The sequence below is a fragment of the Dipodomys merriami genome, unplaced genomic scaffold (genome assembly GCF_024711535.1).
Source record: "Dipodomys merriami isolate MVZ:Mamm:240054 unplaced genomic scaffold, mDipMer1.0.p SCAF_33, whole genome shotgun sequence".
NCBI classification, from domain to species: domain Eukaryota; kingdom Metazoa; phylum Chordata; class Mammalia; order Rodentia; family Heteromyidae; genus Dipodomys; species Dipodomys merriami.
The window spans coordinates 1,600,258-1,625,023 of record NW_027204826.1 but is presented as its reverse complement, the minus strand read 5'-3'; the positions used below and the strand labels follow the sequence as shown (position 1 = coordinate 1,625,023).

The following is a 24,766-nucleotide window of genomic DNA, read 5'->3' as shown; positions in this document are numbered from 1 at the left end:
CCAGAGTCCCTCCTCTCCCACATCTTTTCCAGAATGACTTGAAAGTCCACATTTCAAAGTCTCCTTCAAAACTCAAAGCCAATGCAGACGCCGGTGGTTCACGCCTGTCATCCTAGCTATTCAGGAGGCTGAGATCTGAGGATCACAGTTCAAAGCCAGCCTGGGCAGGAAAGTCTGTGAGACTCTTATCTCTAGTTAACTACCGCCCCCCCCCCCAAAAAAAACCCTCCAGTAGTGGAGCTGTGGTTCAAGTGGTAGAGCACTGGTTTTGAACCAAAAAGCTCAGGGACAGTGCTCAGACCCTGAGTTCAAGCCCCAGGGCCGGCATCAAAAAAAAAGAGCCAGGCATGGGTGACTCATGCCTGTCATCCCAGCTACTCAGGAGGCTGAGATCTGAGGATTGTGATTCAAAGCCAGCCCAGGAAGGAAGGTCTATGAGACTCTTGTCTCCAATAAATCACCAGAAAACCATAAGTGGCGCTGTGGCTCAAGTGTAGAGCGCTCACCTTGAGCTGAAGAGCTGAGGGACAGCGCCCAGGCCCAGAGTTCAAGCCCCATGATCGACAAAATCAGTCAAAAGGGCGACTGACCCATAGCACAAACATGAATTTCTGTCCCCACTTCTGACATCGGGAGAGTGGAAGGAGGATGGAGCTGCCACCCTGGCTGGGCTGGCAGCTGCACAGGGCTCCTTTCTCCCTCTCCTTTCTCCCCACCATGTGCAAGTCCACACAGCTCTGTGCCTGCCCCGCCCCTTGGGTGCTGGCAGGGACTTAACTTGGCCACTTCGTAGGCTTGGCCTTCTGGACTTTCCCTTGAAATCTCAGAGCACGCCTCCATGACTCAACTCTTGTATACTACAAATGCCTGCAACATCGGTATGGGAGTTTGGAGGGCATGGGGGGGGTGGGGCGGGGAGATCAGGGGTCTGCCCCCAGCATGAGCTGCCAGGGGACCCTCATGAGCTGAAGAAGCCGCTGAGCATATCTTGATGGATGAACACAGGAAAATATTCGGAGGGAGGAATTCCCTGGAAGGCATGGGGAAGGGGCGGGTCTCTTTTCTAAGGAAAGTTCTGGAAATGACGTTATACCTTCCACTTACTACAGGCAGGGGTTTCTGCAGTTCCAAACTCATCTTTCCTGTTGGGCCAGTGCAAAGCCCTGGATGCTGTACTGGTGTCAATGGCAAATGGCCCCTACCCTGGCTTGGTAGCAATTTTCAATGCACTCCTTTTTTATCCACATTGCATTTAAAAACAAACAAACAAACAAACACTTCTCTGCTGGGCTTTTTGCTGCAAATTCTCAACTAAAAATCCAAAGCAGCCAGCAATGCCTCGCCATGGCTGGAATGGCTTGGCTGTCTCTGGGAGATGAACTCTAGTCATCTTTCAGCTCAACCTCCCACAAAGTCTCAGGGCCCAGACAAAAGCAACTCGCAGTTTTCACCGTGATGTAACGCCAGTGCCTTCCTGTGGGTCATTATTCCCACCTGACATCTGTACTGTACTCATTCCCATGCACACTCTGCTCCCAGTCCCAGCCATTAAGTTCTGTGGACATGGGAGGTTTTTCCTAACCAGCTTCTTCAAACATCTCTATATTTTCTTGGTTTCAAAGGCTCTCAACCAGCAAAGGTCCCCCCAACTTCTTGGTACCAGGTCTCTGTATTAGCCTTCTGTTACCGTGACAGACTACCCAAGGCAATCAACTTACAAAGAAAGGTCAGTGTGGCTCTCAGTCCCATAGATCATGGTCTGTGGCCACGTGGCTCATGACTTTTGGGCGTGTGGCAAGGCGGTCAATCATAGTGGGGAGCCTGTGGTTCACCTAAGGGGCTAGGCCTCCTTGAGGACCCAATTTCTTTTTTTTTTGGGGGGGGTCCAGTCGTGGGGCCTGAACTCTGGGCCTGGGCGCTGTCCCTCAGCTCTTCAGCTCAAGGCTAGCGCTCTACCACTTGAGCCACAGCGCCACTTCCGGCTTTTTTCTTTTTGCTTATATGATGCTGAGGAATTGAACCCAGGGCCTCATGCATGCAAGGCAAGCGCTCTACCACTGAGCCACCTTCCCAGCCCAAGCACTCAATTTCTTTCTATAGGCCCCTCTTCTAAAGATGCCATCACCTCCTGAAAGAACTTCAACACATCACACCTGTGTTCCTGGAGGATGCTTATTCATATCCAAACTAGATGGAGTTCCAATCATTTCATGTGTATTAAACACTTGCCCATGATCCAGCACAATGCACATTAGACAGAGTCCCCTCAGCCTTACAAACACTGCTGGCGCCGGGCGCTGTGGCTCACGCCTGTAATCCTAGCTACTCAGGAGGCTGAGATCTGAGGATTGCAGTTGAAAGCCTGGGCAGGAAAAGCTGTGAAACTCTTATCTCCAATGAACCACCTAAAAACTGGAAGTGGTGCTGTGCTCAAAGTGGTAGAGCACTAGCCATGAGCAAAAAAGTTCAGAGACAGCACCCAGGCTCTGAGTTCAAGCCCCACAACAATAAATAAATAAATAAGTAAATAAATAAATAAGTCGTAAATTCAAGCTTTCTGTCAGTGTCTTGCTACCGGCCACAGGTGAATCTGGTACATTTAAGGAGGGAATTTAACTGTTTTTGCCTTTACTACATTATCCTGTTCTGACTGATAAACTATTGCACCCAGAATTAATGGGCAGAAACCAGATTACATCTACAGGCCGCTATAACTCTAAGAGGCTATTATTTTTATCACTAGGTTGAAACAATCACAATATTATGGATATGTAAAAATGTGCTTATACTAACTTGTTACCATCTTTACCCTCAGAAGATGGTTTTCCCCTCAGATGATCTAAAGACTTGTCTTAAAAATGGGATTCATAGCTGGGCACTGCTGGCTCACACCTGTCATCCTAGCTATTCAGAAGGCTGAGCTCTGATGGTCATAGTTCAAAGCCAACCTGGGCAGGAAAGTCTGTGAAACTCTTATCTCTAATTAGCTAGCAAAAAGCCAGAAACTGAGCTGTGGCTCAAGTGGTAGAAGGCTAGCCTTGAGTAAAAGAAGCTTAGGGACAGTACCCAGGCCCTCAGTTCAAAGTCAAGGACTAAAATAAAGGGATTAATGTCAGAGGACTACTCTAAAAGGATAAAGGGATTTATAATAATGAACAACTCTCTTAATCACAGAGGGACAGTAAAACTGAAAATAATGTTAAGGACATGCTAGCATGGCATATGATTTACAATGGTAGATAAGCAATAAAAGCAGTTAATACAAAAGTGAAGCTGAAGCCAATAGCTCACCCTGTAATCCCAGCTACTCAGGAGGCTAGATCCGAGAATCACAGTTCAAAGCCAGTCCAGGCAGAAAAGTCTGGGAGACTCTTATCTCCAATTAACCAGTAAAATCCAGAAGTAGGGGTGTGACTCAAGTGGTAGAGCGCCAGCCTTGAGTCAAACAGTTAAGCAAGAGCATGAGGCACTAAGTTCAAGTCCTAGTATTAGGAGAGTTAAGATCTATTTCATGGCATTTCTAACCCCCATTTTTCATCTATTAAAAATGTTGGTTATAGACATGGTGTTGCAGCTCAAGTGTAAGAGAGCTAGCCTTGAGCTGAAGGGCTCAGGGACAGCACCCAGGCCCAGAGTTCAAGACCCATGACTGAAAAAAAAAAAAGTTGATTATAAAACAGCAGCATCACATTTAAGCCAAGGATACACATTGAAGCCAAGGACACAGTAGTGTAATATCCTAAAAATTAGCTTCGCCTGGTGAATCCAGGAAAGAAGAATCTAAACATGTGTAAGATAGCTGGTATGTGTTAGAGTTGGGCATGACTGTAGTCCCAGCTATTCAGGAGGCTGAGACAGAAGGAGCATTTGAGCCCAGGCATTTGGAGTCAGCCTGGGCAAGTTAGCAAGATCCAGTCTTGCTAACAAAAATAACAAACTAAATCCTTTACTAAATCCTGAAAAAGTTTTCAAATCAGTCTTTCTGCTGGGCACTGATGGCTCACGCCTGTAATCCCAGCTACTCAAGAAGCTGAGAAGATTGAGGTTTAGAACCAGCCTGAAAAGGAAAGTCTATGGTACTCTTGTCTGCAATTAACCCCCAGAAGTGGAGCTGTGGCCCAAGTGGTACAGCACTAGCCTTGATCAAAAAAACTCAGGGATATCATCCAGGCCATGAGTTTGAGCCCCAGTACCAGTAATGAATGAATGAATCAATCAATCAATGAGTCTTCCAATATAACTGGATTTTCTAGCCTTCAAAAGATGAATGTAATGATTACAAATTAATGTTATTTTCCCAGATGCAAACATTATTAGATTTTTCACTAGTTGGTTTTGCTGTTATTTCAAATTAGGAATCCAGTCAGGCAAGCGGGTATGTTTTTTCTAGGGGACAATCTAGTAAGATAAACCAACAGTCATATCTGATAGTTTCTGGTAACTTACATCATCAACAGGAGACAGTCACATTTTAAAATTGTACAGATTGGCATGAGAGACGTGTGCTTGCTGAGGGAATTCATAAGCCCCTCGGGGGAAGTTTTTACTTATTTTGTATTTCCAATGTGCACAGGAACTATTATTTTGGCCCATTTGTAAATAACAGGAACAAAAAGGCCAAGAGTTCCAAGGACTGAAACGAGAAGGAAGGTCCACAGAAACATCCGATCGAGAACTTGGGCTATGAATTTCCAGTCTTCTACTACCTGTGGCAAAAGTAAATAAAAGCACGTTAAATGCATAAATACAAATTGCGCCCATGTTCCAAATGGCATCGCACCGAGTTAGAACGTGAATCTGTGCTCAGGGTTCAGGGGCAGAGAACTATATTGGCTCAAGCTTTAAAGACCCCTTAGAATTTCTTACTCTCCTGTCAGGGTGTAATACTTTCATACTGTTGTTCTTTTGTGCCAGTCCTGGGGGTTGAACTCTGGCCTGGGCGCCGTCCCTGAGCGCCTCTGGCTCAAGGCTGGCGCTCTACCACTTGAGCCACAGCTTCACTTCCTGATTTTTCGGGGACCAATTGGAGGCTCATGGACTTCCCTACCCGGGCTGGCTTCCAACTGAAATCCTCAGATCTCAGCCTCCTGAGTAGCTGTGATGACAGGCGTGAGCCACCACCGAGGCCTAACACCGACCTCACTCTAAGGCTGGCTTCCTCTCCCCCACCAGAAGCTCCGCCTCTGCTGGAAGCTCCGCCTCCCCCGCCCACCAGAAGCTCCGCCTCCCCCGCTGGAAGCTCCGCCTCCCCCACCAGAAGCTCCGCCTCCCCCGCTGGAAGCTCCGCCTCCCCCGCCGGAAGCGCCTCCCCCACTGGAAGCTCCGCCTCCCCCACTGGAAGCCCCGCCTCCCCCACTGGAAGCTCTGCCTCTCCACCAGAAGCTCCTCCTCCCCCGCCAGAAGCTCCTCCTCTGCTGGAAGATCCGCCTCTCCACCAGAAGCTCCTCCTCCCCCGCTGGAAGCTCCGCCTCCCCCACCATAAGCTCCTCCTCCCCGCCGGAAGCTCTGCCTCCCCCGCTGGAAGCTCCGCCTCTCCACCATAAGCTCCTCCTCCCCGCTGGAAGCTCCGCCCCCTCTGGAAGCTCAGCCTCCCCTACCAGAAGCTCCGCCTCCACCAGAAGCTCCTCCTCCTCCACCAGAAGCTCCTCCTCCCCACCGGAAGCTCCTCCTCCCCTACCGGAAGCTCCTCCTCCCCCACCGGAAGCGGAAGTGCCCGCAGCCACCGACCTCGCGGACAGCGTTCTCCTTGACGACTTGTCTGGTGATGAAGCGGATGGAGTCCAGGGCGGCCTCCAGGGCGTTTCCGGGGGCCCCGCGGCGGCGGCCGGCGTGGCGGGCCTCGGGCCGGGCGCGGTAGCGGTCGGCGTGGCTGCGCATGCACAGCACGCGGGGGAGCCGGTGCAGGAACACCCTGTGCACCCAGGGCGCCATGGCGGTGTGCGTGGAGGCGGAGCGGTGGTGGATGTTGATGGCGAAGACGGTGACCATGATGGAGAGCGTGACGAAGATCATGGTGAAGACCAGGTACTCGCCGATCAGGGGGATGACCTTGGAGGAGGAGGGGATGATCTCCTCGATGACCAGCAGGAAGACGGTGAGCGACACGAGCACCGAGGTGCACAGGCTGATCTTCTCGCCGCCGTGCGAGGGCAGGTAGAAGACGACGACGGTGAGGAAGGAGAGGCCGATGCAGGGCACGATGAGGAAGAGCGTGTAGAAGAGCGGCAGCCGCCGGATGACCAGCGCGAAGGTGACGCTCGGGTAGGCGCAGCAGCCGGCCCTGCGCGTCCCCGCGCGCCCCGTGGCGCTCACGATCTCCCACTCGCCGTTGTCGAAGAAGTCCGTCCTGTCCACGTCCGGGTCCTCCAGGACCAGGTCCACCTGCGAGCCGTCGTAGGTCCACGAGCCGAACTTCATGGAGCAGTTTTGCCGGTCGAAGGGGAAGAAGGTGACGTCGATGGTGCAGGAGCTCTTGTAGTTGGCCGGCTGCGTCCAGGTGACGCGGCCGTCGTGCCGCACCACCGTCTTCGTGCTGGCCCCTTCGAAGCGGCCGTCCGCACTAACACACACACACACACACACACACACACATGCACAAACAGTGAACAACCCCATGCATTTTACCTAAAAGTACGCCTCGCCACATGCTGGTGACTAGTATCTGTCATCCTAGCCACTCAAGAGGCTGAGCTGTGAGGATTGCCATTGGAGGCCAGCCCCGGGAGACAAATCTGGGAGATTCTTATTTCTCATGAACCAGAAATGGAGCTGTGGCTCAAGTGGTAGAGCACTAGCCTTGAATTTAAAAGCTCAGAGCCAGTGCCCAGGCCCTGAGTGCAAGCTCCCCAACTAACAAAAAAAAGTATGACCTCAACTAAAAATCAAATCCTCCCCCCAAAAAAATCGAGAAAAAGGATAATCAGGTACATCATACTGCCTTAAAGGGAAGCCCTGCCCTCATTGGTGAATGAGCACATGGGCCAGGCATGTGACCCCGTGAGGCCCAATCACAGAGGCTCCTGTGGGCACCGCCCTGCTCCTTCGTACCAGTTCACTGCCTACGGGGGCTGACAGGAGAGGCTGCCACTAATTCCCACCAGTCATCTCTCCTTCCTTAGAACATTCTGCGCTTCTCAAATCTTTGGGTAATTCCACAAGTCATAGAACATTTTTATGATTAAAAAAAAATAGCTTGGTAAGCATTTGTTTGGGGTTTTGCTTTTGTCTTTTTGTTGGGGCAAGGAGGGATGCAGAAAGGGAGGGAGGGTGAACAAATGCAATCATCCTATTCAGTCTGTACTATGTGGAAAATGAACTTGGGGTAGGGAAGGGTGGGGAAAACTGAGGGGACAGTGAAGGAAGGGGTAACATTGTCCAAAGAAGAGATGTATGCATTACCTGACAACACCTTAATAATAATAAAATTATATATATAAATATATTTATTTAAATACACCAGAACTGGGCACCAGTGGCTCATGCCTGTAATCCTAGCTACTCAAGAAGCTAAAGATTGCAGTTCAACCACCAGAAAACTAGAAGTGGCACTATGGCCCAAGTGGTAGAGCATGAGCCTGGAGCTGAATTGCTCAGGGACAGCGCCCAGGCCTAGAGCTCAAGCCCCATGACTGACCAAAAAAAAAGAGATCTTTCAGGCGATTGTTTCTAACATATTTATAAGATTATAGGGGCTGGGAAGGTGGCTCAGTGGCAGAGTGCTTGCCTTGCATGCCTGAGGCCCTGGGTTCGATTCCTCAGCACCGCATAAGCAAAAAGAAAAAAGCCGGAAGTGGCGCTGTGGCTCAAGTGGTAGAGCACTAGCCTTGAGCTGAAGAGCTGAGGGACAGCACCCAGGCCCAGAGTTCAGACCCCACAACTGACCAAAAAAAAAAAAGCAGTACCTCATAGGAATACAAGTTTTCTTCTAGAAACTCAAAATTGAATTGAGAATAAAACTTACTTATCAAACAAAACGATGTCGGGGATCCAGAGGGAGTCAGAAGGGACGCGGATGACTTTTATTCCACCATAGTCAGCAGGATTCCACCTCAACTTCGCATCTACCCATTCCTTTGAAATGAAGAAATAAACCCCAATTTCAATAAAAAATAAAAATCAAAGAATAAAAAACGTTGTGTCAAACTCAAGAGATTTGAGACATGAAATCAACTCCCGAGGCAACTACAGAAAACCTACCTCCACTAGAGATAATGGAGAGAAAAGAGGAAGCTCTCAGAAAATATTAACTGAAACGGGGCTTGGTGACACACCTGTAATCCCAGCACTCAAGGGCAATGCACACATGTATGGAATGTCACAGGGAATCCCATTCATTTGGACCCTTGATGTGCTAATAATTTAATGAAGTAATAATTGCTAATTACATTCTTGCTCATCCATGAGCCAGGGTGGCCTATGAACCTCCACTCTACTGAGTTCCATTGTTTATTATACCCCATCTGCATAGCTCTCCTCCGAGCTCATTCACCTTTGATTACGTTGGCCTCCTTACAATTTTTTAAAACACACTAGACACACTCCAGCCCCAGGGCCTTTGCACTTGCATGCCCCCTTTCCAAACTTGGCCTGGCCATCAGTATGTTTTTGTGGGTTTTTTTTTTGTTGTTGTTGTTTTTTTGGGTCTGGTTGTGGGGCCTGAACTCTGGGCCTGGGCGCTGTCCCTCAGCTCTTCAGCTCAAGGCTAGCGCTCTACCACTTGAGCCACAGCGCCACTTCCGGCTTTTTTTTCTTTCTGCTTATGTGGTGCTGAGGAATTGAACCCAGGGCCTCAGGCATGCAAGGCAAGCGCTCTACCACCTAGCCACCTTCCCAGCCCCCATCAGTATGTTTTCTGATCAGTATTCTCCAAGCTTACCAGCTTCTAAGGTATAATGCCACCTAATGTTCATTTTTCTCAAACTAGAATAAAGTTCTTTGAGGGCAGGAGGTTTGGGGGTGGGTACGGGGAGCAGGAAGGAGTCAGTTGGGCTTGAACTCAGGGCCTGGGCCCTGTCCCTGAGCTCTTTTTGCTCAAGGCTAACACTCTACCACTTTAAGCCACAACTCCACTTCCAATTTTCTGGTGGTTCATTGGAGATAAAGAGTCTCACTGACTTTCCTGCCTAGGTTGGTTTCAAACCATGATCCTCAGATCTCAGCCTCCTGAGTAGCTAGGATTACAGGTGTGAGCCACCAGTGCTTGGCCACACACACACATTTTAAATACAACAACTGTATAAATACAAGAACTCCAGCTACGCTCATCTCCCTACATTCTGTCCATCCACACCGACCTCGCCTGGGCCTTTGTGCTGAGGGGCCTCAACAAGTCAGCTGGGAATCCATTTTTTTGGGGGGGAGGGTCCGGTCGTGGGGCTTGAACTCTGAGCCGGGCGCTCTCTCTCAGCTCTTCAGCTCAAGGCTAGCACTCTACCACTTGAGCCACAGCACCACTTCCGGCTTTTTTCTTTTTGCTTATGTGGTGCTGAGGAATCGAACCCAGGGCCTCAGGCATGCAAGGCAAGCGCTCTACCACTGAGCCACCTTCCCAGCCCCTGGGAATCCAGTTGAATGTTGTACATACCTGTTTCAACCAGACATTTGTGGTCAGTAACTGATTTTTCTCATCCTATAAAATAAGAATAAGGTTGATTATATTTCAGTCCCAGGAGCAATAATTCTGTCAATACAAATATTGATACCTCTATGTAAGTAAGTGGCATGTGGCCATGGCCTTGCCTCTGCCCTCTGCCCTCTATGCCAGCTCACCAGAACAGTCCTCTGGTACAGGCTTCTAAATGCTAGCCATCACCCCAGTTCACCAACAGGCCGAGTCTCCCATACACACCTGTGAGTGTATTCCATTTGTGTGTGTGTGTGTGTGTGTGTGTAGGGGAAGTTGCTCTGGTCCTGAGGTTTGAACTGACCCTGAACTTTTGTATGCAAGGCTAGCACTCTACCACTTGAGCCACAGCTCCACTTCTGGTTTTTGGTGGTTCATTAGAGATAGTTGCATGAACTTTCCTTCCTGGAATGGCATTTCAACTGCGATTCTCAGATCTCAGCCTCTGAAGTAACTGGGATTACAGGTGACCTACCAGTGCCCAGCTTTGACTGCTATATATGTGTGTGTCTGTGTCTGTGTGTGTGTGTGTGTGTGTATATATATATATATATATATATATGAGGTAGTTCACTAATAGAGTACCTGCCTGGCACACACAAGTCCTGATATCGAGTCTCAGCACTGAGAAACAAACATGAATATATGTAAATAGTTGACTATTCCAGAAATCCAGCATGGAAGTAAACATTAACATAATCAGAACAGGAAGAAACTAGTTTATAAAATCTTGTTGTTTTTACAATAAAAAAACACTTATTAAAAAAAAAAGATGTTGTGTAGGGCTGAGAATATGGCTTAGTGCTTAGTGCTAGAGTGCTTGCCTAGCATGCATAAAGCCCTGGGTTTAAAAAAAAAAAAAATCGCCGGGCGCTGGTGGCTCACGCCTGTAATCCTAGCTATTCAGGAGGCGAACGCTGAGATCTGAGGATCGCAGTTCAAAGCCAGCCCGCGCAGAAGAGACCGTGAGACTCCTATCTCCAATAAACCACCAGAAAACCGGAAGTGGCGCTGTGGCTCAAGTGGTAGAGCGCTAGCCTTGAGCTGAAGAGCTGAGGGACAGCGCCCAGGCGCAGAGTTCAAGCCCCACGACCGACAAAAAAAAAAAAATCGGGGCTGGGAAGGTGGCTCAGAAGTGGCGCTGTGGCTCAAGTGGTAGAGTGCTAGCCTTGAGCTGAAGAGCTGAAGGACAGCGCCCAGGCCCAGAGTTCAGGCCCCACGACCAGACCCAAAAAAAAAAAAAAAAAATCTTCTTGTTTGCCAGTCCTGCGGCTTGAATTCAGGGTCTGAGCTTTGTGCCTGAGCCTCTCTGTGCTCAAGGCTAGCACTCTACCACTTGAGCCACAGCACCACTTCTGGCTTTTTCTGAGTAGTTTACTGGAAATTAGTCTCACCAACTTTCCTGCCCAAGCTGGCTTGGAACAGCAACCCTCAGATCTCAGCCTCCTGAGTAGCTGGGATGACAGGTGTGAGCCACCGGCACCCCGCAGAAATGCCTTCTTGACAATCCTGGTGCCAGTGGTTCATGTGCACAGCTATCCTAGCTACTCAGGAGGCTGAGTTCTGAAGCTCCAGATACAAAGCCAGCCACGCAGACCAATCTGAGAGATGCTTATCGCCAGTAAACCATCAAAAAGCCAGAAGTGGAGATATAGCTCACGTGGTAGTGACAGCCTTGAGAAACACTCTGTGGGAACCCAAGGGCTGTGGGCTAAGTCCCAGAGCTTGTTTTTTGTTTGTTTGTTGTTTGTTTTTTTGGGTCTGGTTGTGGGGCCTGAACTCTGGGCCTGGGTGCTGTCCCTCAGCTCTTCAGCTCAAGGCTAGCGCTCTACCACTTGAGCCACAGCGCCACTTCTGGCTTTTTTTTTTCTGTTTATGTGGTGCTGAGGAATGGAACCCAGGGCCTCATGCATGCAAGGCAAGTGCTCTACCACAAAGCCACCTTCCCAGCCCAGGAGCTTGTTTTTCTTCATGAGCTACACATGGAAAAAAAAAATCTCTGAAATGCTTTAGGTATATCCTGAGAGAATATTTATTTATTCTATCTCCAGATTTTCTAAAACCTTTTGAACTTTTTTTTTTTTTTTTTTTTTGTCAGTCGTGGGGCTTGAACTCTGGGCCTGGGTGCTGGCCCTCAGCTCTTCAGCTCAATGCTAGCCCTCTACCACTTGAGCCACCGCACCACTTCTGGTTTTCTGGTGGTTAATTGGAGATAAAGAGTCTCAGGGACTTTCCTGCCCAGGCTGGCTTTGAACTGTGGTCCTCAGATTACAGGCATGAGTCACTGACGCTTTTGATCATATTTTTAACCAATAAAAGGAGAAACTTCACCAGACACTGGTGGCTCATGCTTATAATCCTACTACTACTCAGGAGGCTGAGATCTGAGGATCGCCATTCAAAGCCAGCCCAGGCAGGGAAGTCCATGAGACTCTTATCTCCAATAAACCACCAGAAAGCTGGAACTGGCACTGTGGCTCAGATTGGTAGAATGATAGCCTTGAGGAGCAAAGCTCAGGGACAGTGCCCAGGCGTTGCTGCATTCAACCCCACCACCCAGACAACAACAACAACAAGAGAAACTTCAACATACGTTTCAATGTCTTTAAACTCACTGAAGATAAACCTCTTGCATTACTGAATAAGATCAAACAATTTCTAGAATATAACCGCAGCTCACTGCTGACTGGGGTAGGGTAATTCTTCCCTCGTGAGCTGCTTGGGGAAAGTGGTACCAGCTGGAGCCCAGCACAGTTCCTGGCTGGCAAGGGACGCCTCTGCACTGCTGTGAACCACAACCCGGCCACAGGCACACTTACCACATCCACTAACTGAGAGATGCCTAGGCCAAACTTGATTTTTATTTTGTCATTCAGCTGCTCCACAGGACGAACCCATCTTTCGTAGTCTTGAAATAAATCCTTAAACAAACGGTCTTCGTGTTTCGCCACAAGGGAAGGCGCCGCTAATCCTATAGAACAAATATTTACAAGTTAATAGGCTGGCTTTCTCAGGCCCTGAGAGACATACGTGTCTTCTATGTGGAAGTTAAATCTAATTTATAACTATAGATGTTAACATATACATGGTAGACATGGGAGAATTCCAATGGGATAACTTTTTTTTTTTTTTGCCAGTCCTGGGGCTTGAACTCAGGGCCTGGGCACTGTCCCTGAGCTTCTTTTGCTCAAGGCTAGTGTGTTACCATTTGCACCACAGCACCGCTTCCAGCTTTTTCTGTGTATGTGGTACCGAGGAATCGAACCCAGGGCTTCAAGCATGCTCGGCAAGCACTCTACCACTAAGCCACCTTCCCAGCCCCGGTGTAACTCTTTTGAACAACAAACTTAAGAGTCTTAACGAAATGAATACAAGGAAGCTGGATCATGATATATCAGGAGGGAATGTGGTCGGGGGAGGCGGTGAGGAAGTTGGGGAGAACACAGTCACCATACTCAACGCGCCTGTGTGAAAAGGAGCCTAGGAAAATGAACAGGACAGGTAGAGTTGGGAGAAATGGGGGAGAAGGATGGAAGGGTGACATTGATCAAGACGCATAGTGCTCCTAAGCTGACATGCTGAATTGAAGCCCCTTTGTAAACCACTTAGTGATGAAATTACAATTAAAAATGAAAAGAGGTTGGAGGCGTGGTGCAGTTGGTGGAGTGCTAGCCAATGAGGGAAAGCATCAGTTCCAGTCCCAGTCTTGGGCCAAAAAAGAAAAGAAAAAAAATACAAATACTGAGACTTAAAAATTTCTATATTATTAGTGAACTAATTAAAATGTAGACTATGGGGCCGGGAAGGTGGCTCAGTGGTAGAGCGCTTGCTTTGCATGCCTGAGGCCCTGGGTTCCATTCCTCAGCGCCACATAAGCAAAAAGAAAAAAGCCAGAAGTGGCGCTGTGGATCAAGTAGTACAGTGCTAGCGCGCCTAGGCCCAGAGTTCAGGCCCCATGACCAGACCCAAAAATAAATAAATAAAATAAAATGTAGACTATTTTTTGGTTGTCTTTTTTTTTTTTGTTCACAGACAGTATGACCATCTATGTCAAAAAACCATAATCTAAGAAAAAAAGCTGTAAGAACTAATCAGTGTATGTAACAAGGTTTCAGGCTACAAGATCAACGTACAAAAATAAGTTCCTTTTTTTTTTCCAGTCCTAGGGTTTGAACTCAGGGCCTGTAGTATTAGTAAGCTGGTAATAAATTGTTTCAATGTCCAATTAAATTTAGACTATTATTAATGCAGCTTTTTAAATGAACTGTTCAGCCAGGTGGGGGCCGGTGGCTCATGTCTGTGATCCTAGCTACTCAGAAGGCTGAGATCTAAGGGTCGAGATTCAAAGCCAGCCTGAGCAAGAATGTCCATGAGACTCTTCAATTAACCACCAGAAAACTGGAAGTGGCGTTATGGTTCAAGTGGTAGAGCGCTCACCTGGAGCTGAAGAGCTGAGGGACAGTGTCCAGGCCCAGAGTTCATGCCCCACAACTGACAAAATAAAATAAAATGAATTAACCAGGCATGGTGGCTCACATCTGTAATCCTAGCTACTCAGGAGGCTGAGATCTGAGGACTGCGGTTCAAAGCCAGCCAGAGCAGAAAACTATGATACTCTTATCTCCAATCAACTACTCAAAAAAACCAGAAGTGGGGCTGTAGTTCAAGTGGTAGAGCACTCACCTTGAGCAAAAACCGCTTAGGGACAGTACCCAGGCCCTGAGTTCAAGCCCAAGTACTGGCTAAATAAATAGCATCAAATAAAAATTTAAAGGCAGGCTGGGCACTGGTGGCTCATGCCTATAATAATACTAGCTATTTAGGAGGCTGAGATCTGAGAATCATGATTCAAAGCCAGCCCAGGCAGGAAAGTCCATGAGACTTTTATTTCCAATAAACCACCAGAAAACCATAAGTGGTGCTGTGGCTCAGGTGATAGAGCGCTAGCCTTGTGCTCAGGGACAGCACCCAAGCCCTGAGTTCAAGCCCAGGAGCAGCACACACACACAAAAAGCTTAGGGGCTGAGTGTGGCTCAGAGGTAGAGTGCTTGCCTAGCATGCATGAAGCCCTGGGTTTGATTCCACAGCACCACATACACAGAAAAAGCCAGAAGTGGTGCTGTGGCTCAAATGGTAGAGTGCTAACCTTGAGCAAATGAAGCTCAGGGACAGTGCCCAGGTCCTGAGTTCAATCCCCAGGACTGGCAAAAAAAAAAAAAAAAAAAAAATAGAGGGAGAAACTGAGCACTTGTCTAGGATCCCAAGGTCCTACGTTCAATTCCAAGCACTGAAATATAGTTTAAAGGGATTTTTATGTAGTACAGGGATTTATAAAGTACTATGACTTTATGGCTATACGTGTCTGAAGCACAGGACATTACCAAGGGCAGTCAGCAGGGAACAGATGGGAACATACTGATGTGATTTGGGAGAATGGGAGATGGGAAAAAGGAGAGGGGAAAGAGGCAGGAGGCTTATGTCTGTCTACTAGCTAGTCAGGAGGCTGAGATCTGAGGATCTCAGTTCCAAGCCAGCCCGGGCAGGAAAGTCCATAAGACTCTTACCTCTAATTAACCACCAGAAAACCAGAAGTGAAACTGTGGCTCAATTGGTAGAATGCTAGCCTTGAGCAGAAAAGCTCAGGAAGAGCACCCAGGCCCAGAGTTCAAGGCCCATGACCAACAAAAGAAAAAAGAAAAAACAAGAAGATCTATCGAATTAAGGTTGGAAAACCAACAGATACTATACCAGAATCTAAGCATTCCTGGTATAAATAATTTTCCTCTTCTAGTCTCCTTGTATCTTTTTAACTTAACAGAAAGTGACTTTTGTTCCTTTTGTTTAAATAAAAAAAAATCCTCTTTGATACCATGCTAGGAAGGCTATTTTAAGCAATAGCAAGATAAAGCAGTGAGCACTTCCCTAATAAGAAGAAATGAATGTGACCCGCAGCCAGCATCTTCAGCCTGACACCTACATCTGCTCACTGATCATTACTGAGCTATGACCGCTGGAATGCAGGATTGTTTCCCCCTACTTCAGGATTTTCATTTTAGTTGATATTGATTTTTACCACAGAATGATAAGATAAAGTTACACTGTAACCGAACTGTCTTACTAAACTTAATTTAACATCTTGTTCTGACTCTCAAATAAGAAGGTGACCTAAGGTGGTGCTAAATTTATGTCTGGTCAATAGTTCCTAAGAAGGGAGAGAAAAAGAAAAGTTTAAGCATCATCAGATCCAGGAAATGTAGAGTTCACTGTCTTAATTTGGGATCACAGATCTCTCCCCCAAGCAATAAATATGCTTACAAACCAGAACATTTACCATGCCAGGAAATAAAACACTTAACGGCCCACAAAGGTGCAAATAAATGTCCTTGTTAAGCCACTTTCTGCTTTAGAACTGACCAATTATAAACAAACAAAGCTAGGCGCTGATGGCTCATGCTGATAATCCTAGCGACTCGGGAGGCTGAGATCTGAGGATCACAGTTCCAAGCCAGCCCGGGCAGGAAAGTCTGTGAGATTCTTACCTCCAATTAATCACACAAAAAGCCAAAAGTGGAGATGTGGCTGAAGTGGTAGAGCACCAATCTCAAGCCAAAAAGCTAAGGGACAGCTCAAAGCCCAGAGTTTGAGCGCCAGTTACCAGAGGTAGGAAAGGAAGGGTAGAATGAAGGAAGGGAGGAAGGGAGGAAGGAAGGAAGGGGTGGGTTTATTAGACAGTAGTATACATTTGTTTGGGCTTCCTTTCATGGTGGCATGGTGGTGCAATTCAGTGGTAGAGTACTTTGCCTAGCATGCATGAAGCCCTGGGTTCAATTCCTCACTACCACATACACAGAAAAAGTCAGACGTGGCGCTGTGGGTCAAGTGGTTGAGTGCCAGCCTTGAGCAAAAGAAGCTCAGGGACAGTGTCCAGGCCAGTGCCCAGCATAAGACTGAGTTCAAAGCCCTGTACCTCCTTTGCCCCACCCCTACATAAGTCCCCCTCTTCTGATAATTGGACACCTCAGAGTTAAGAAACTCAGACACATGTTTCACAAATCAGACTCACAGTCTAGCTCATAGAGCGTATTTAGCATTTGCAAGGAAATCAAAGCATCTTTAGTTTCAAAATAAATTGTGTGAAAAAGTGTAAGGACATATAAAAAGCCGGCCAATGGGCGCCGGTGGCTCACACCTGTCATCCTAACTACTCAGGAGGTTGAGATCTGAGGATTGCAGTTCAAAGCCAGTCCAGGCAAGGAAAGTCCGTAAGACTCTTATTTCCAATGAACCACCAGAAAACCAGAAGTTGTGCTGTGGCTCAAAGTGGTAGAACTTTTTAGACTTGAGCAAAAGAACTCAGGGACAATGCACAGGCCGTGAGTGCAAGCCCCATGACCAACAACAACAAGAAGCTGATCAAAGCAAAGCCAAGAGCCTCGTTGTGTGTATTTCTACTAGCTTCTGGAAGAAAACAAGTTCAAAAAATGTCTCTCATCTCCCGTTTTCAATGAAGCATTTTATTTTTTCTTTCACTAAAGAACTCAGCCATTCCATATACTAAAAATAAAATGTCAAATGTCACCCAGCTAAGAAATATAACCAACTAATGAATATTTGATTTCCATAAATCACTGTTCCAGTCACCGGTAGGTCAGTTTAAAAGACTTATATTATCTTAATGTATTTTAGTACAGGCCAAATTGCCTTCTGGGCCTCTTTCCACAACTCCATGACCTTCTATCAGCAAAATAGATATAAATTTTGGCCGACAAGCCAAAAATTCTTTTTGCCTGAGAATTAGCTCACGCCTGTAATCCTAACTAGTTAGGAGTCTAAAATCTGAGGATCAAGGTTTAAAGCCTGCAGGAAAGTCCATGAGACTCTTAGCTCCAATTAACCAGCAAAAAAGCAAGAAGTGGAGCTGTACCAAATAATAGAATGCCATCCTTGAGCAAAAAAGCCATGCGGGAACATAAGACCCTGAGTTCAAGACTCAGTATGACAACTAATTAACTAATTTATACACACACACACACACACACACACACACACACACACACACAATCCAGCACTGGGGAAGCTGCAGCAGAACTTCAATTGAATGTGAGTTCAAGGCCAACCTTTGCTACATAGTGAAATCTTATCTTACAAAAAAAAAATCCAAGATGAATATGAAAAAAATAAAATGTAAACAAAATGTAATGATTGAAAGGATATGTAATCATCTATGGCGTGTGTGTGTGTGTGTGTGTGTGTGTGTGTGTGTGTGTGTGTGTGTGTGTGTGTGTGTGTGTGTGTCTCTACTGGGGCTTGAACTCAGGGCCATAAGCTCTTGCATGGATTTTTCTCTCAAGGCTGGTGCCTGACCACTTGAGCCACAGCTCCACTTCCAGTCTTGTCTTGTTTTGGCCAGTTCTTGGACTTGAACTCAGGGCTGGGAACTGTCCTAAGCTCAAGGTTAGTGCTCTATCACTTGAGCCACAGCGACACTCGTGGCTTTTTCCATGTATGTGGTACTGAGGAATTGAACCCAGGGCTTCATGCATGCTAGGCAAGCACTCTACCACTAAGCCACCTTCCCAGCCCATCCACTTCCAGTTTTTTTGCTGGTTAATTGGAGGTAAAAGTCGCATGGACTTTCCTGCCCAGGTTGGCTTCAAACCTCAGATCTCCCAAATAGCTGGGATTACAGGCATGAGCCACCAGTGTCCAGCCACCCTTCTGTGTTGATGGGAGAGAAATAAGGAATCAGCCAGATCAATTCACCTGCCCGAAAAAACACAGCAAGTTTGTAGCGGTCTCCTAATACCATGGAGTACTGCCAGCCATCCACATTCAAAGGTGTTTGTAAAAGCAAATTAACATTTAGGAGCAACTAGGCAATGAGCTCACTTATTCAATATCATTCTTCAATACAATCACTTATTAAAGCACACGGGAAGGCTGGGCACCAGTGGCTCATACCTGTAATCCTAGCTGTTCAAATCTGAGGATCATGGTTCAAAGACAGCTTAGGCAGATAAATCTGAGAGACTCTTATGTCACATTAACCAGCCAAAATCCAGAAGTGGAGGTGTTGCTCAAGTCATAGAGCACCAGCCTTAAGTGAAAAAGCTTACAGAGAGCACCCAGGCCTTGTGTTCAAGCCCCAGGACCAGTATGAAAAAAATAAAAAACAAAAATTAAACAGTGTAAGAACAATAGTTCTAGCTAAGTGCCAGTGGTTTGTGTCTTGATCCTAGCTACTAAGGAAATAGATTGAGAGGACCCTTGTTCAAGACCAATCTGGGCAGAAAGTCCTCCATCTCCAAAATAAGCAGCAAAAAGTAGGACTGGAAGCCGGGAGCCGGTGGCTCACACCTGTCATTTTAGCTACTCAGGAGGCTGAGATCTGAGGATCATGATTCAAAGCCAGCCCAGGCAGGAAAGTCTGTGAGACTCTTATCTCCAGTAAACCACCAGAAAACTGGAAGTGGAGCTGTAGCTCAACTGGTAGAGCCGCTAGCCTTGAGCTGAAGAGCTGAGGGACAGCGCCCAGGCCCAGAGTTCAAGCCCCATGACCAACAAAAAAAAAGCAGGACTGGAGGTATGACTGAAGTGGTAGAGCACTAGCCTAGCAATTGTGAGCTCCTGAGTTCAAACTTCACAGTCCTGCCAAAAATAAAAGAAAAAAAAGAAAACCAGTTCTTCCAGAGCTCACACAGGACAAAGAAAAAATATGATAAAGAAACTGGGCATGGAAGCGGTGCTATAGCTCAAGTGGTAGAAGCTAGCCTTGAGCTGAAGAGCTGAGGGACAGCGCCCAGGCCCAGAGTTCAGGCATCACGACAGACAAAAAAAAAAAAAAAAAAAAAGAAAGAAAAAGAAAGAAACTGGGCACCCCGTCATGCCTGTCACCCTGGCTACTCAGGAGGCTGAGATCTGAGGATTGAGGTTTAATGCCAGCCCAGGCAGAAAAGTCCCCTTAAGCTTCTTATCTACAATAAAATTCTCAAAAAAAAGCTGGAAGTGGAGCTGTGGCTCAAAGTGGAAGAACACTAGCCTTGAGCAAGAGAGCTCAGGGACAGCACCCAGGCCCCACAATTAAAAAAAAAAAAGATATGGCTGGGAAGGTGGCTCAGTGGTAGAGCGCTTGCCTTGCATGCATGAGCCCTGGGTTCGATTCCTCAGCACCACATAAGCACAAAGAAAAAAGCCAGGAGTGGTGCTGTGGCTCAAATGGTAGAGCGCTAGCCTTGAGCTGAAGAGCTGAGGGACAGTGGCCAGGCCCAGAGTTCAGGCCCCACAACCGGACCCCCCCCCCAAAAAAGATATAAGTATAATAAATGCTTCTTATAAAAGAAGTAGTCTCAGCTGGACACTGGTGGCTCATGCCTGTAATCTTAGCCACTCAGAAGGCTGAGATCTGAGGGTCACGGTTCAAAGCCAGCCCGGGAAGGAAAAGCTGTGAGACTCTTATCTCCAATAAACCACTCAGAAAACCAGAAGTGGTGCTGTGGCTCAAGTGGTAAGTGCTAGCCTTGAGCTGAAGAGCTGAGGGACAGCGCCCAGGCCCAGACTTCAAGCCAGCCCAGGTAAGAAAGTCCATGAGACTATCATTGACAAACAGTGAAAAAGGTAAATATGGAGCTGTAGCTTAAGTACTACAGTGCCAGCCTTGAGCTGAAAAGCCAAGCAAATGTGGGAGGTCTTGAATTCAAGGCCAGATACTATACCCCTTCACCCCCAGCCCCCCAAAAAATCACCTTTTTGAACAAGAATATGACTTGTTTAAATCATCCTCCATTTTCTTTCTCTTCAGCCTACATTAAGCAAAGCATCCTGCAATAACAATTACTACTTCCTAAAATCAGGAATCAGTTTAAAGAACACGAACCCAAGAAAAGCATCCCAAGATTTAAGAAATTCACTCAAAAGCCAGTGGCTCATGCCTGTAATCCTAGCTACCCAGGAGGCTGAGACCGGAGGACTGCAGTTTGAAGCCAACCTGGGTAGAAAAGTCCATGAGACTCTTAATCTCCAATTAACTACCAAAAAGCCAGACGTGGAATTGTGGCTCAAGTGATAAAGTGCCAGCCTTGAGCAAGAAACCCAAGGGACACCAACTGGCATTGAGACCTGAGTTCCAGACCCACAACCTGCACTAAATAAAAAACAAACATACCGCAAACAACAACAAAAACCTAACTTCACGCAGACACTGAAATGCAGTAGAGCCAATTCTTTTCATATGGTTTATGGAATCTCACCCCCTGTCCCCCAAGCAAGCACACCACAATGGCAGGTCTCTAAATGATCCTCCTTTTCTTCTGTCTCCCTCCCTCCCCCCTCTTCCCCCCCTTCCCCTTCCCCTCTCCTTCTCCCTCTCCCTCTCCCTCCCTCCCTCCCTATCTCTGTCTGTCTGTCTGTCTGCCTGTCTGTCTCTCTGTCTCTCTCTGAACTGAGGGAAGATCTGGTTCTAAGAGCCCTTGAAAACTTGTTCTGAAGGTTTCCTTCTGCTGTTTCTATCCCAGTGAAGGCAGTCTATCTGGAACAGCAGCAGACTGGAAATGCCTTGGTGCCCAGGAGGGGCCCGGGATGCGAGGTTGCCCACAGGGAGCCCGCGCAAGCCAGGAAAGTGGGATGCTCCTTCCCCATCTCCAGGATAGCGAAGGTTTCTCAGATGCTGCAGGGAGGAGATGTAGGGGGCAGGGGAAGCCCTAGGGGTGGAAGCGCAAGTCACAACCTCTCGTATTGAACGCTGGGAGTGTCTACACCCCAGGAATGATCAACGAAGTGGGGGCCCGGCTGAGGGCACCCCAGAAACGATCAACGAAGTGGGGGCCCGGCTGAGAGCACCCCAGGAACGATAAACGAAGTGGGGGCCCAGCTGAGAGCACCCCAGGAACGATCAATGAAGTGGGGGCCTGGCTGAGAGCACCCCAGGAATGCTCGACGAAGTGGGGGACCGGCTGAGGCACCCCAGGAATGATCAACGAAGTGGGGGCCCGGCTGAGAGCACCCCAGGAATGATCAACGAAGTGGGGGACCGGCTGAGGCACCCCAGGAATGATCAACGAAGTGGGGGCCCGGCTGAGGCACCCCAGGAATGCTCGACGAAGTGGGGGCCCGGCTGAGAGCACCCCAGAATGATCAACGAAGTGGGGGCCCGGCTGAGCGCACCCCAGGATGATCAACGAAGTGGGGGCCCGGCTGAGCGCACCCGCATTGTCCCCTGGAAAGTTCCAGGGAAGTCCACACAAAGCCGCGAGAGGACCACGCTGGAGCCCCCGCCTCCCGCCTCTGGGCCCCGGGGTCTCCCGCGCGCTCCGTCCCGGGGCGGCGCCCGCCCAGGCCTCCCCGGGCCCCGCCGCCGCCCCGGCTCACCTCCCGGCGCGCCGCCCCCCGCGCCCGCCGGGCCCCGGAGTCCGGCGACCAGCGGAACCAGGAGGAGCAGGCGGAGCGCGCGGCGCCCGGACCCCCGCGCCGCCATCGCCCGGCCCGCGCGGGAACGACGACACCGGGAGACCGCACGCGTCGGAGCCCGCCGGCCGCGCCTCAGCTCCGAGCGGCCGGGAGCGGACGGCGCCTCAGCCTCGCCTCCGGGCTCTGGGCAGGCGGGACCAGGGGGAGGAGATTGAGCCGCTCGGACACGCCCACTCCACACAGGCCACGCCCAGTTTGCTTCTGGCCATGCCTCTGATCCAATCCTGCTTACTGCTAGACCCACCTGGCCCCGCCCCACCACTCTGGCCACGCCTCCACGCCCTGCCCAGTCTTCATGCTCTCCTCTGACCCAACCCTTTCTGCTCATGGCCACGCCTTTTCTATACAGGACCCCGCCCAGCACTCAGGCCCTGCCCAATCTACTTTGGCCCCGCCCGTTAATGTCTCTTGCCAATCTTCATCTTCTATCCAACCATATCAGCTTCTGGACTACCCCAGCCTCTTTACCACCACCCATGGCCCCGCCCTATCACTCTGGCCCCGCCTCCGACCCAATCCTTTGTATTCCTGGACCCGCCTGGACCCGCCCATCATTCTGGCCTCGCCTCTGACCCGATCCTATGTACTCCTAGATCCACGCCGGCTATCACTCTGGCCCCGCCTTCAGGGCCCAATTCTGAGGGATGCAAATCTTGCTGCTGCTGTGGGTGTCATGATCTCCTTCAGATCTATAGTCTAGACCAGCAAGGCGACCCCGGACAATTCACCCTCTCTGGGCCTGTTTTTCCAACCTTAAAACGAGGTAAAACCAGGCACAGGTGGCTCACGCCCGTCACCCTATCTACTCAGGAAGTTGAGAGCTGAGGATCATGGTTCAAAGCCAGCCAGCCCAGGAAGACACATCTATGAGATTCTATCTCAAAGGAACCACCGAAGGAAGCCAGAATTGGAGCTTTTGTTCAAATGGTAGAGCACCAACCTTGAGTATAAAAACTCAGGGATAGCACTAATGTGGAGTTCAAGTCTCAGGAACGGCACACACACACACACACACACACACACACACACACACACACACACACACACACACACACACACACACACACACACACACACACACAAAAGCACGAGGTAGATCTAGATTAGCCACCTCAGAAGGGCAGCTGTGACTCCAGGTCTGACACTCGTTCACGATGCCATCCATGGATATGATGTGCAATTGCCTGAAACATGGGCAATGCCCACCATGTTGCCATCAATTAATGTGTGTGGGTATTAAGGCCTTCATCTGCCCCAGATGCTAAGCAACTCTGCTGGAGATTGATGCTGACTCCTGGAATTGGGTCTCAAATCCCACTGGACCTATACTGTAACTCATTTCCTCCGTCCATAATTGATTAGAAGGCTTCATTTGGTCGAATAGATTCAAGGCAAATTATGTTTAAACCTTTGTGACAGAGCGTGCCACAGAGTTTTCACAGAAAGTTATGGAGTTGACACCTTTAAAATTCATTATGATCATAAATTTCATTCCAAGCTTCCAACTCCATAAATCTGTTAAAAAGCAAAATCTGGCTACAAAGAATCTCCATGGCACCAGAAGCTGGTGGCTCACGCCCGTAATCCTAACTAATTCAGGAGGCTGAGATCTGAGGATCTCAGTTCAAAGGCAGCCCCGGCAGGAAAGTCCATGAGCTTCACCTCCAATTAACTATCAAAAAGTGGAGGTGTGAGCCGGGCGCTGGTGGCTCACGCCTGTAATCCTAGCTACTCAGGAGGCTGAGATCTGAGGATTGCGGTTCAAAGCCAGCCCGGGCAGGAGAGACTGTGAGACTCCTATCTCCAATAAACCACCAGAAAACCGGAAGTGGCGCTGTAGCTCAAGTGGTAGAGCGCTAGCCTTAAGCTGAAGAGCTGAGGGACAACGCCCAGGCCCAGAGTTCAAGCCCCATGACCGACAAAAAAAAAAAAAAAAGTGGAGGTGTGGCTCAATAACTGAGCACTAATCTTAAGGAGAAGCTAAGGGATAATGCTCTGATTTCAAGCCCCAGTACTGGCATCACACACATACACACACACACATTCTCAACAGCAAATTTCATCTAAGGCTCCAAATGCAGCCAGGAGAATGGAAACAAGATCCAATGAAATTGATCTGTTTAAGCAGGGCTTAACTAAGGGAACCACAGGGAAATTTTGCAGAAGATGTTAACAAGGGGAGTCATTAATTAATTTCTGCACAGGAATAAAAAACAGCACTGAGGGCTGGGAAGGTGGCTCAGTGGTAGAGCGCTTGCCTTGCATGCATGAGGCCCTGGGTTCGACTCCTCAGCACCACATAAGCAGAAAAAGCCAGAAGTGGCGCTGTGGCTCAAGTGGTAGAGCGCTAGCCTTGAGCTAAAGAGCTGAGGGACAGCGCCCAGGCCCAGAGCTCAGGCCCCATGACTGGCAAAAAAAAAAAAGAAAGAAAAACAGCTCTGAACCACAACACACTGCAAATTTGTATCGTGCTCTGAAGGTTTTATAGGCTGATAGGCACATACAACTCATCCTGAAGTGTTTGGGTGACATCAAAGGGTTTTTCATGAGCTGGGTGCCCATGGCTTATGCCTGCAATCCTAGCTACTCAGGAGGCTGAGATGTGAGGATCACAGTTCAAATCCAACCCCAGCAAGAAATTCCATGAGACTCTTATCTCCAATGAACAGCCAGAAAACCAGA

At 48.5% G+C, this 24,766-nt stretch overlaps 1 protein-coding gene across 1 annotated transcript; it reads right to left on the bottom strand.

The window, feature by feature from the left end:
* Nucleotides 1–3: 3 nt before the first annotated feature.
* On the bottom strand, nt 4–22,116 carry Chrna5 (cholinergic receptor nicotinic alpha 5 subunit). The gene is made up of 6 exons (XM_070042802.1): nt 21,986–22,116; nt 12,442–12,593; nt 9,584–9,628; nt 7,961–8,070; nt 5,728–6,559; nt 4–4,706 (listed from the first exon to the last, which is right to left on the bottom strand). The coding sequence occupies exons 1-6, from the start codon at nt 22,089–22,091 to the stop codon at nt 4,548–4,550; spliced, it is 1,404 nt and encodes a 467-aa protein (XP_069898903.1). The 5' UTR covers nt 22,092–22,116; the 3' UTR covers nt 4–4,547.
* Nucleotides 22,117–24,766: the final 2,650 nt, after the last annotated feature.